The following is a 13,537-nucleotide window of genomic DNA, read 5'->3' as shown; positions in this document are numbered from 1 at the left end:
ATCATAAAACCTTAAATTTAATCACACCCACAAAATCCCTTTTGCCATATAAGGCAACAGTCACAGATTCTGGGGATTTTAGGACGTGAGTATGCATGCCTGCATGCTAAGTCCCTTCAGTTTTTCCCACTCTTTGCAACCCCATGAACCATACCCTACCAAACTCCTCTGTCCGGGGGATTTCCCAGGCAAGAATACAGGAGTAGGTTGCCATGCCCTCCTCCAGGGGATCTTCCCAACCCAGGGATCAAAGCCAGGTCTCTTATATCTACCTTCTGCATGGGCAGGCAGATTCTTTATCACTCGTGCCACCTGGGAAGCCCAGACATGAGCATATGTGGAGTCTATTATTCAGTCCCCAACAACTTTCTTACTTCTTGTGCCACAAGCTGCTTCAAGCTCATATTCCATTTTCTTCTGTCCCAGCTCTAGCAATACTCACTTTTCCAAGGAGCCGTGGTTCCTTTTGTTGAGGAGCAGTATTTAGAAGGAGAAGGAAATGGCAACCCACTCCAGTGTTCTTGCCTGGAGAATTCCAGGGACAGGGGAGCCTGGTGGGCTGCTGTCTACGGGGTCACATAGAGTTGGACACGACTGAAGTGACTTAGCAGCAGCAGCAGCAATATTTAGAAACAAAGACCCATGCTAAACATACTCATTGCTCTGAAGATGTCACTTCTTCTGGGTCCTATCCATGGGCAGGGCTGGGAAATACTATAAACTATAAAACATAACTATATTTATTTTTCTATCTATCTATCTTGTATGTTAAAAAACAGAAAGAAACATGAGTTAATTATGATACCTCTGACTCAAATCCAGCACCACTGGGTTCATCCTAGCATCCTCTTTGTTTCTTTGCAGCTTTTTTTTTTGACAAGGAGAACCCCAACCCTCTTAATCTGTAATATATTTACTTATTTGTTGAACCGCGGTCTATGGGATCACACAGAGTCGGACATGACTGAAGTGACTTAGCAGCAGCAGCAGCAGTATACAAATAAAGTAGTTAAAAAATTGCACACCCATGTCCCATGAAAAATAAATTTACCAACTAAGGTGCAATGTTTGTATACATTTTTTTTCTTTTTATGGTATCAATTCAAAATGCCATCTTTAAAACCCTTGCTGTTGTTATTTAGTGGCTAAGTTGTCTCCAACTTTTTTGCAACCCCATAGACTGTAGCCCACCTGGCTCACCTGTCCACGGGATTTCCCAGGCAAGAATAATGGAGTGGGTTGCCATTTCCTTCTCTAGGGGATCTTCCTGACTTAGGAATGAAACCCACTAGTGCTGCATTGGCAGGCAGAGCTGAGCCACCTGGGAAGTCCTTAAAACCGATCATCTTTTTTCTTCATGCCATTTAGTTCTGTTACTTCATTGATTTCATAATACAGTTAGATTCATTTGTCATAATCTTATTTTGAGATTCTCTGATATTCTACTTGAGCTTTTAAAATTCTTCCTGCAGCAAAATGTATTCTTTGTGATGTACAGTTCTACGAGTTTTGACAAGTGCATAGAGGTATGTCTCCATCACTATTGTTTCAAACAGAACAAGCTTTCATCTCCCCATTTCCCTTGTGCTCTCTTTGTAGTCAACCCCTGACAATGACTGATTGATTTTCCATCCCTAGAGCTCTAAAATATCATATAAATGGAATTGTCATATAGTCTTCTGGTATTAAATAGTAGAATATAAGTCACTTAACAAAATTAATTTAATATTTATTCATGTCTATGTATTAATCAGCAGTGTGTTCCTTTTTCTGATTATGTATTTCACTGAGTGGCGATATTAATTTATCCATTCATGAGTTAAAAAAACAATTTAGATTATTGGTGAATTGACCCTTTATCATCATATAATGTTTCTATTTGTCCTTAATAATATTTCTGAGGTCTACTTTGTTTGTTCCCTGGTGGCTCAGCGTTAAAGAATCCACCTGCCAACACCTGCCAAGCAGGAGACATAGGTTCAATCCCTGGGTCAGGAAGATTCCTTGGAGAAGGGAATAACTACCCAGTATTCTTGCCTGGGAAATCCCATAGACAGAAGAGCCTGGCAGGCTACCATCCACAAGGTCTCAAAAGAGTTGGACACGACTTTGTGACTAAAAAACAAAAACTGCCGGGGTCCAGCCCCGGTGGATCCAGGGAATTCGAAGGGGAGACGGCTTTGGCGATCAGGATACAATAGAATTAAAGATATAAAGAGTGGTTAAATAAGGATAGCTCAGTGAGAAAATTCAGTGGAGAAAAGAGGCTGAATAACTTGGTTTATGTGGAAAGCTAATAAAATTCCAAGATAAGGAATTTGCGTCACCTACGTAGGCCGCAGGCATCCTCCCGTTCTCCCGAAGGAGAGGAGACACTAAGGCCTCCCCGGTCGGATCTTAGAAGCCCAGGCAAAATTAGTAGGCTTGATGAGTCTCCATGCTACAGATGGGAATTCAGCCAGAAGGTGAGAGAAAGAACGACATGGGGAGACCAAGCTTCGGTGAACAAGGTCCGCACTTTATTTTCCAAAGTAGTTTTTATACCTTAAGTTGTGTATAGAGGATAATAGGGGAAGGGGTAGAGTCATGCAAGGACAGCAGTCCTTGATCCTAATGGAAGCCAGGCTTTCTTCCTGCAAATTTATCATATGCAAAAGTTTAGGTGATTTACATCATCTTCTGGCCAGGAGGCCTGTTAACATTTTATGACTCTTTCTTCAGAAAACTAATTTTTCTCTAAAGGTGATTATTCTAAAGTTAGGCGCCACCCTCTGAAAGCATTAGATAAAGTTGCATTCCTATAGGCCAAAGGTGTGGTGGGCTGTAACAAGAAAAGAATTAACTCAAGGGTTCAAGGTTACAAACATTAAAGCTACTACTTACATTCCTATACACCAATTATATTAATCAATACACTCCCAGGGACACAGTAGGTAAGGGATATGGAAACTTAGCAGCAAACATTGGCCCAACAAGTGAAAAACCCTTCACCAATACAGTTTCTAATCAATCTTTTAACTGCTCAAAGGAATCTGTATTCCTTTGTAATCAGTGTAGAACATCTCATGCCTCTCATGGTTGGGAGGCTGTGAATAATCACATGTGGCCAGAAGAACCTGTTCAGGCAGGCTAGAGGACTTCCAAAGGAGTTTGTAGGTTGAAACACTCTTGTCACACCCAGGAACTTTATTAACTGGAGTTGTAAGTTAACTCTTTTTCAGAGAGAGGTGGTGGGGGACAGCCCCCTGTAAATCAGAGGTGTAGGTGAGAACACAAAGCAGTAAAGTAGGCAGACTCTGGTTTTTGGGGTAGATGCTCAAGAATTTCCAGGGGGACTCCTGAGGCTCGATCCCGCCTTTGTGTATGCTGAGCCTCCTTCCTCATGACCTTTGCCACGGGTGGAGTTCCTCACGCTGGCTCCCGGCAAAAAACTACTTTGTTTAATACATTACAGCTTCTTCAGTTTTCTTTTGGATCGTATTATGTATATATGTGTGTGTGTATATATATATATATATAATATGTAATATTATATATATTATTACAAATAAGCCAGTCAATGAACTTATTCTATCTTTCTCGCTTTCTTAATTTTTAACTTTTGCCAGTTGAATCATTTGTACATTGTCAAGGTATAAAATAATTGCATTTTAGTTTATCAACATTATCCTCTTCTATAATTTGAACTTATCCTGTAGTTATATATATTCATTGTTCACCATTGGTCATTTTTCCAAAGTTTCCCAAACATCTCTTTATTAGCTAAACTTTGTCCTTTAATTAGAGATTCCCTAATAGCTCAGTTGGTAAAGAATCTGCCTGCAAAGCAGGAGACCCTGGTTCAATTCCTGAGTTAGAAAGATCCCCTTGAGAAGGGTTAGGCTACCCACTCCAGTATTCTTGTCCTTTAATTATTTTCTCAAAAAAGCTTATGACATCAGTATTCTCTAAGACTTTACCTGCTTTAAACTGTTATAACCTTGGCTGCAAATAAAAACGTTAGTTTATATATTTTTTTCTGGTCCTGTTTTCTGGCATTTGGTCTGGAGAACTCAGACATAAATCTGAGCTTTTTCCTCTTATAAATGACTTAATCTTTTTCTTGACTTCCCAAAGAATTCTTTATCTTCAAAGTTTAGTGATTTTTCCAGAAGAAATGTTAATCATTCTGGATCAAATTTTCCTGTTGTGTCTCTTCATTATGTGTATGGAACCCTTCTTTTTGTCCAGGAGAGTTTCTTTGAATTATATCTTAAAATATAAATACAGTTTTTTCTTCTCGTTGTTGTACTAAGGTGAGGTGGCATTGGGAGCAGTTTGTCTTGTGTTAGGAAATCAGGCAATAATGGGCTATATTGTCTATAGCATATTTCAGTTATAATAAACCCAATTAAAAGTCAACTAGGTTTTTATCATCATAGACTGGCAGTTCCGAACAATGTCAGATATAAGATATTCTTACGTGCTCACAAACAGTACCCCGTCCATCTTAGTACAACACTTGTTAACTTTTTTAAGAACTCTGATCACACTTTGTTTTGTTTTTAACTTTCCTCTGTCTTCTACATGTATTATTTTCTCTAATTTTTTGGTGTTCTTTACTTCCGTTTCATGTTTGCTTTTTTCCATTGGTGGCACTAGTGGTAAAGAACCCACCTGCCAATGCAGGAGACACGAGATGCAGGTTCCATCTCTGGGTTGGGAAGATCCCTTGGAGGAGGTACAGACAACCCACTCCAGTATTCTTGCCTGGAGAATTCCATGGATAGAGGAGCCTAATGGGCTACAGTCCGTGGGGTTGCAAAGAGTCAGACACGACTGAGCGGCCAACACACACACATCCTGCATAGGCTTAATTGCTTCTTCCTAGGATTAATTCTCCTTTTCTTCTCCCAGTTCCTTCTCTCTTCTGCCTTGTTTCTGTGGTACTATTTTAACCTTTTCTGTGTTTTACATTAGTCTTGTCATCCTGGTTTTCAGTTCTGCCTCTTGTCTGATCATTTCTACCATGGGTTTCCACATTCTGTCTTACAATGTTCTTTCATAGAGGGATTTCCTTCATTAATATACTTTTAAACCCATGATGGAACCTTTGGTTTTATTTTCCATCTCCCACATGACGACATTTCTTCTTGTGGAGTATTCTTTATCTATTGATAATTTTTGTTCTTTTCTACTTTCTAAAATTAACTGATGGTTGATGGGTTTCCTAGATCAGCACTATGCCATAGTTTCTTGAAGAAGGGAAGGGACCTCAGCATACTTCTTGGCTTGGTAATTCAATGTTTCCTCCCTTGCTGCCAGGGGACTCCTCATCTCTCTCTCTCTCTCTGTCTTTTTTAATATAGAATGCTTCATAAATGTGTATGTCATCCTTGCACAGGGTCCACGTTAATCTTCTCTGTATTGTTCCAATTTTAATATATGTGCTGCCGAAGCGGGCACTCTCCATTTCTTTCAACTACAGCAGCTCTGTGTGTTTTCTGTGTGGCCACACTCTTCTGTCTTCCCAGACTACACCGGGTCTAGAAAAACATGAAGCCAGCCTTGCGCTTGCCAGTTCCTTTGCCTCCTATCTGCTGGCAGATCCCAGGATCCACCATTGCAGAAGGACCTTTCACACTTTCTGTACTTTATCTGGCAAACTTCCTCCCAAACATAACTTTTGCTTTATCCCGGCTCTGCTCAAGGGAGCTTCTTTTCAGCATCAGTACTTCAGAGTGACCCTTCTGTACTGGGGGTTAGGGGAGGGCACTTTCCTGGGAATTGTTTGAGATCTGCTGCCACTTGGCCTCCTCAAAATTCCTTGCCCAACCTCCATGTTGCCTCCGTGTGACTCTGCCTGCTATCACTGACATAGGACAGCACTTAACTGATACTTCAAGTTGATTGATTTTCTTTCCGGTCTCCTAGTTTTGCAGAGCATGGATATTTTTGGTGCTTGTTTTCAATTTTCTTTGTCTCTGTCTATGCCATTGAGAAGGAAAAGAAGAATATTCTGATGGAGGCAGTGGCCATGTTAGATTTGTCACAAATACTTTTAATGTGTGCTTTGATTTATTTTTCTACCCAGCTGAAGTCAGAAATGAGCTGACATATGAAGTGAAAGAAGCAATCTTTCATCACCCTTCAGTTAGCTTTAAACCTTTTTATGTGATTTTCTGCTCTGAAGATTTGTGTTAAATTTTCCTATAACTGTTTTGTTAAACACTTCTAGATATGCCCAATGAGTGGTTCCATTGCTTTCAATGATTTTATAATTGAAGCTCAAGGATTTAGTTGTTTTTTAGAATTTTCTTGGGCTGGACATAATTTGGACAATAACAACCATCATTAGACTCCCACTTTACTGTTTAAACTTTGAATTGATTATAAATGACCATATGAGAGTTATGGGACAGAGAAGGTTGAATTTCACATGAAGATGTAAAAACCAGAGTGAAAATATATTGTCTCTGATTTCAGTATGTTCCCTTGCAGAGAAAAGCCATGTGTGGATGTAATATAGATGCACTTTTATATTTCCAATTCTAGTCATTTCATTTATTTGCCATCTGGTTTCTTAGTGTTTCTAATATACCTCTACATCTATTTTTTTTAATAGCAGTCATCATTTTTCTTCAGGAAAAGTAATATTTTTTTTCTGTCATTTTTATTCCCACTTTATCTTCTTGAGGCATTGAAAGTTGTGTGTGTAAGTAATAAGTTTTGTAAAATGCAAAAAACTGCACACGTAGAAATTATTTTATTTGAGTCTCTGATTTCTATCTGCCTTTATCTTTCATCTATAGATCCACCTTTAGGCATATGAATGGATGTGGCTTATTTTTATACTGTATCTTTTATTCTCAGCGCATTGAAAATGCAAGCCTGGCTCCAAATTAAGCAAAATCATACATCTCAATGGACATGAGTTTGGGTGAACTCCGGGAGTTGGTGATGGACAGGGAAGCCTGGTGTGCTGCAATCTATGGGGTCACAAAGAGTCAGATACGACTTAGCGACTAAACTGAACTGAACTGATAACATCTGTATGTGGTTCAACTTGACTCAGAGGCAGATGGATCAACATGGTAGCCTTATAGCTTCTCTTTTACTTGATTGCACCTTTGGAAAACAGCATAGAACTGTGTGGTGCTTTTTTTTTTTTCCTTCCAGATGTTTCTGGGTTTTTCTTTCACAAAGTATACTATGGTCTGATTGTGTTCCCCCAAAACTCACATACTGAAAACCTGATGCCCAAGATGATGGGGTTAGGCATCACAATGAACTCTCGTAAATGGAATTAGTGCCCTCAGAGAAGAGACCCCACAGAGTCTATGGGGTCCATTCTGCTATGAGAGGACACAACCAGAACTCAGTGACCTGAAAGAGGGCCCTAACCTGGTCTTGGAATTTCAGCCTCCAGAAATTTATTTCCTGTGAGAAATAAATGTGTTGCTCTTTCTAAGCTACTAAGTCTGTCTGGGGCTTCCCAAGTGGTGCAGTGGCAGAATCCACCTGCCAGTGCAGGAGATGCAAGAGACCCGGGTTCAATCCTTGGGTTGGGAAGACCCTCTGGAGGAGGAAATGGCAACCCACTCCAATATTCTTGCCTGGGGAATCCCATGGACAGAGGACCCTGGTGGGCTACAGTCCATGGAGTCACAAAGAGTCAGAGCAACTGAGCACGAGCTGTCTGTTGTATTTGGTTATAGCAGCTCAAATACATTAAGGCAAGGCTATTAGTTTAAACATGTAACATGGAAATCAGTAAGAATGTGCTACTTTATGTTCATTCATCTTTCTAAAATGCACTCTCAAAACCAAGATCATTTGAAGTTAGGAAGATTTTCCTTTTCATTCATCTCTCTACTATTGGATTCCTCTTAATCTTTCAGTAAAAGTATTTTCTAAACTGGTATTTAAAGTGAATCAGGTATATTAAGTTGCTTTCAATTAGCAACCCTAGGCCCTTATGAGAAAACTAACATATTTTAAAGTGTGTTGGTCTTTTTTAAATGAAAAGTGTTCATATTTTTAGTAGTAAGGTCACGCTGCTCAGTCAAAGTTCAATCTATTTATTGTACATAATTTCACCTACTTACAGTGAATAACATGAGAAATCACTGCAGTCATTAGAAGTGATGAACGTTTCTCTGTGCCATATGATTTCCTTATCTTTGGTTAATGGTAGTGCTGTCCTTGGGTCATTTTGTCGGGCCACAGGAGGCCATGGGTACCTTCATGCTGGGCTCTCTACTGTGTTCATATATGTTCTGAGGAAGGTGCTGCTGATGGTTACTCTAAACCTAAGGGACAGGCTTTTATACCTTATTCTATGCACTGAGAAAGTCTCATAAAAATTTAAAGGAGTTTGAAGGTGCAAGCAGATAAATGGATACTCATAGGAATAAAGGCCAAGAAGAACCTACATAACAGGAATTCTCCAGTGGTCCAGTGGCTAAGACTCTGTGCTCCCAGTTCAGGGGCCTGAGGTCCAATCCCTGGTCAGGGAACTAGATCCCACATGGCACAACAAAGAGTTCTCATGCTGAAACTAAAGATCTCACATGCCGCAATGAAGACTGAAGATCCTGAGTGCCGTAACTAAGACCAAGGACAGCCAAAAAAAAAAACACGAAAAACATGAGCTTCCCTGATAGCTCAGATGGTAAAGAATCTCTTTTCAATATAAGAGACCCAGTTTCAATTGCTGGGAAGGGAAGATTCCCTGGAGAAGGAAATGGCCTGGAGAATTCCATGGACAGAAGAGCCTGGTGAGCTACAGTCCATGTGGTTGCAAAGAGTCAGACAGAACCAAGCAAAAAAAAAAAAAGAAAGAAAGAACCTACATACCACTTAGAATAGCAATAAATGAAATGTGAAGTCCAGTGACATGAATGTGAGGTCCCAGTCCTCAGTGTTCAATAGTTAACGGAAGTGTGGATTCATATCTGCCTCTTCCAGGTGTGTACTTCTTCACCTTCAGCATGATGAAGCATGAGGATGTGGAGGAAGTGTATGTATACCTCATGCACAATGGCAACACGGTCTTCAGCATGTACAGGTAAGTGGTCTTTCCTAGCGTAGGTATGCACGCTGCCATTGTTTGCTCAAAGGATAGCCAATGTCAGGACGTGAATAGGATTCAACAGAGACCAGCACAAACTTTGTTATCCAGAGCTCCCATACACAAGTACATGGTCAGATTACCGTTACTCTTTGTGGGGCAGTGAATCTGATAAACTTGAAAACATGCAGGTTGATAAGAGGTCTTAAGTTGATTACTAGCAACGCTCATCATAACTAATTATTTGCGTTCTTTTCTTAACTCTTTCTTTCCTTCTCTCTCAGGCTTTCCTTCTCTTTCAGGCTTTCCTTCTCCTTTCCTACTCTCTGCTCCGTTTGCCTAGAGTTTAGCTCTCTTGATGGCCTTCTCTATCATCCCTGGAGCTGGCAGATTAAGAGCTGGGAACCAGTCTCCCTCTTTAGGCTGTGTTGCAATTCTGATGTTTATCTTAGCAACCTGGCCCTAAGGCTCCTTGGAGAAAAGTCCATATAAAAAAGAAAAAATGCACTTTGCTCTGATGTAAGCTTAAGATGTCGGAGAAGGCAATGGCACCCCACTCTAGTACTCTTGCCTGGAAAATCCCACGGATGGAGGAGCCTGGTAGGCTGCAGTCCATGGGGTCGCTAAGAGTCGGACACGACTGAGTGACTTCACTTTCACTTTTCACTTTCATGCATTGGAAAAGGAAATGGCAACCCACTCCAGTGTTCTTGCCTGGAGAATCCCAGGGACGGGGGAGCCTGGTGGGCTGCCGTCTATGGGGTCGCACAGAGTTGGACACGACTGAAGTGACTTAGCAGCTTAGCAGCAAGCTTAAGTTGTAGAGAAGAGGCAGAGAGCCAACACCTTTCCCATAATTAAAGAAATGGGTGTTGAGAAACTGTGAAAAACTTTATGTTTGCTTTTTTTTATTTTTGATGATTTGTGGGGATTGCCATCTTTTTTTTCTTTTGGAACCTGGCCTCTAGTAAGATAGTGTATTTGAAAAGCCAAAAGAGAAAAGATGAGTTAGATAGGTGAAACTGCTACAACAAAGAGATCTAGAAGACTGTGGCTTGAACATATTAGAATTCTATTTTTCTTGGCTGGTTCCAGGTTGGGGAGCAATGGGGTTGAAAGAGAGGAGGAGAATGTGTGGAAGTTGGATGGAGGATTGCTCCAACAGGTTTCTGAGGGATGTGGGCTGGTAAAAGCTTTTCTGCCATCTGTAAAACTGACTCCCAAATTTGCACTGGTCATTATCATTGCCATAGTCAGAAGGTGGAAAGAACAACAAGCTTTGATGCATCAGACATTCTACTCCAAGTCACCACATTTTCCCAGATGGTTTTCTCTAACATGACAGGGATCTCCAGCTTTGAAGCTCACAATATCTATTTCCTCATTGCTCCATCCCTGACCATGAGCTGATGCAACATGTTTTAGTTTGGGTTAGGGCAGCACACTTCTTTAGATACAAATTCTATTGTTAGTTAAGGTGGATTGAACTGCTCTAACATTGACCCAAGGGCTTGAACACGATAGAAATTCCTTTTCTTTTCATGCCACAATCTTCAAGCACTCAGGTTTCAACAAAAGGTTTCCAAGTTCATTCTGGTCATTGTCATTAGCATTCCACACAGTCGTAATGAGGAAGGATCAAGGGGGATGGTTTGTGGGAGTTTTACTGGCCAGTTCTATAAGTGGCACATGTAATTTCTGCTCATGTGTCATTTAGAGAATTTAATCCAGATTATACCTAAATGTATGGGACTCTGGGAGAGAGCGGGGATAGATTTTGGTTAAGATCTGACTGTTCTCTTCAAAGACTAAGTAGTTGGTGCATTTTCTTTTTCCTTTTAGCTATGAAACAAAGGGGAAATCAGATACATCCAGCAACCATGCAGTGCTGAAGCTGGCCAAAGGGGATGAGGTGTGGCTGAGAATGGGCAATGGCGCTCTTCATGGGGACCACCAGCGCTTCTCTACCTTTGCAGGCTTCCTGCTCTTCGAAACTAAGTAAAACTATCAATAGACCAGCTCCACTATGGGGAAGACTTATCGCTGAGATGGTGTTGTCATGATCCAAGGGATTTTAGAGTTGATGGCTCTACATGTTGTATTTAAAAACATTTTTATTGGTTACATTGCTAATCACAGTACAGGTACATCAAAAATGTGGGATGACTCAGGGGCTCAGAAGAATAAACCACAAAACAGTCTTCCCAAGAGACCTTGACTAATATACCCAGCAACCTTTATTGCTCTTTTCTAGGCACCTAAAAGGGAATTCCCCTCTTCATACAGGTTAGAAATGATTGTTCCCATCAGAAAAGTCATTTGCAAAGAGTTTTGGCTGCTCTAATAACAGCTTTCAGGAACCCTTGAGGTTTGGGGTTCCTTATTCTTTGGAGCATTTCAGAGAATAGGGTGCAGTGATTATGGTGGGGACAAGAAAAGAATAGGGGGCACTTGCCTGGATCAAGGTATGAGAAATATTTGTAAAGTCTAAACTGGGGAGTAACACTTTGATCCAGTGGGTCAATATTCATGAATAAAGTAGATATTTTTTAGTAATTTCAGATAGCTTTTAGATAGCAGAAGTATTCACAATGCTCACAAATAATTGACTCCTTTTTAATAAGGATACTGCTATAATTAAATCTTGACTTCTAATAGCATTTATTTTTGGAAATAGAATTTTCCTATGATCCAAAATTGGACTTATTAGGTCAGATTATCAGATGGACCCTTTTTCCATTGGGTTTCTTGCATAACAATAGAGCTCTGTTGACTCTGGCCGGCAGTGAGTGCAGGTTCATATTGTGCAAATGTAATCACCTACTTTTCTGTCCGCTTAGAAATTAGCCTAATATTCTTTACACACACTGGCATGGAGTATTTAAGAATTGTAAACCCAGTCATATGCAGTCAAACTGATGTGTACAAAATATAAGGGCATTTCACTCAGCAGACATATCATAAAATTGCTTAAGCTTTTTGAAAAATAGAAAATAATATGGGAATTTCCTGGTGGTCCAAAGGTTAGGACTCAGTGCTTTCATTGCCAGGCCTGAGTTCAATCCCTGGTCAGGGAACTAAGATCCCACAAGCTGCATAGTAGGGCCAAATTTTCTTTAAAATCTGTGTATTTTAAAAAGTTATATGACTTCTTTGATTACCATATTTAATCCATTTTCATGGAGCAGCCATTCAGCTAGACTTTTGCCTATTCCTTTCCCAAAATCAATTCTGAAAGGATTAAATTTGCCACGAAAACTATACTCATGAGAATGTGCCATAAATTCTGATGATAGAACCCCAAATGAGTTCACTTTAAGCAAAGAATTATTGGAATATGAATTTACCTTGATGTTGAATCATATTTAAAATGCACTACAGAGATGTCCATCTAACAAATATTACATAATGAATTCCCTTAGAAGTAACAAACCCTTAAATTTATTTTCTGTTACAATTTGAATATTCACAAAGGCTTTTTAACTGTAAATTTACTTGTATTTGATTACCCCCCTATAGCTAGAAATGGAAATAATGAATGAGAGCTACCCTGTTAGCTAATTTAATGTGTTCCACATTCATGTCAGTCTTTGACTCTTTCCTTTTGATCTTCAAATATTTTGAAATTCTTCCTGAATCCATATGCAATGCTATTTTAAAGTGAAATGGATATTAGCTCTAAGGTGCTTGACAGTAATGTCTTTGTGATTTTGTGTATATTTTCCCTGTCCCACCTCACCCTGGTATGGGGTCATGGGGTTGAAGTTTATTTTTACCAAATTTCAAAACTTTCCTTGAAGTGCATTGCCAATAGGTAACTGAATGTTGCATGTTTTCCAGAAGGACTTTATATCTAAAGAGCATGCATTACTAATAAAGTGATTTAGAGTAAGATATTGACCTGGCTTTAAATAAAACTGAGGTAAGAAAAATGTAATAAGTATTACATGGAAATAAACCCACTTTTGTTAAATGTACTATTTTAGAATGTTTTTAATTAAGTTGAATAATCATGTAATTATAAGTCAGTATAGCATTTGGTCCCATCACTTCATGGGAAATAGATGGGGAAACAGTGGAAACAGTGTCAGACTTTATTTTTCTGGGCTCCAAAATCACTGCAGATGGTGACTGCAGCCATGAAATTAAAAGACGCTTACTCCTTGGAAGGAAAGTTATGACCAACCTAGATAGCATATTGAAAAGCAGAGACATTACTTTGCCAACAAAGGTCCATCTAGTCAAGGCTATGGTTTTTCCTGTAGTCATGTATGGATGTGAGAGTTGGACTGTGAAGAAGGCTGAGTGCCGAAGAATTGATGCTTTTGAACTGTGGTGTTGGAGAAGACTCTTGAGAGTCCCTTGGACTGCAAGGAGATCCAACCAGTGCATTCTGAAGGAGATCAGCCCTGGGATTTCTTTGGAAGGAATGATGCTAAAGCTGAGACTCCAGTACTTTGGCCACCTCATGCGGGCAGTTGACTC

At 39.9% G+C, this 13,537-nt stretch overlaps 1 protein-coding gene and 1 non-coding gene across 4 annotated transcripts in view; one reads left to right on the top strand and one right to left on the bottom strand.

Annotated features, from left to right (window-relative positions):
• C1QTNF3 (C1q and TNF related 3) overlaps positions 1–13,029 on the top strand; it is a 32,364-nt gene extending 19,335 nt beyond the window's left edge. For all 3 annotated transcript variants that reach the window (XM_086362545.1, XM_086362544.1, XM_086362543.1), the window contains exons 5-6: positions 8,950–9,049; positions 10,895–13,029. In XM_086362545.1, the coding sequence (XP_086218671.1) occupies positions 8,950–9,049; positions 10,895–11,054 (260 nt within the window). In that variant the 3' untranslated portion in view covers positions 11,055–13,029. The remainder of the gene's footprint in view (positions 1–8,949; positions 9,050–10,894) is intronic.
• Positions 5,339–5,445, bottom strand: LOC147350207 (U6 spliceosomal RNA). Its single transcript, XR_015149296.1, has one exon. It is a non-coding gene; the product is annotated as a U6 spliceosomal RNA (small nuclear RNA).
• Positions 13,030–13,537: the final 508 nt, after the last annotated feature.

This window comes from Bos grunniens, chromosome 20 (genome assembly GCF_055505025.1).
Source record: "Bos grunniens cultivar Pamir isolate PY7600 chromosome 20, Bosgru_T2T1.0, whole genome shotgun sequence".
NCBI lineage: Eukaryota > Metazoa > Chordata > Mammalia > Artiodactyla > Bovidae > Bos > Bos grunniens.
Note: the sequence above shows the minus strand (reverse complement) of the source record. Positions and strands in the feature narration are given on the sequence as shown.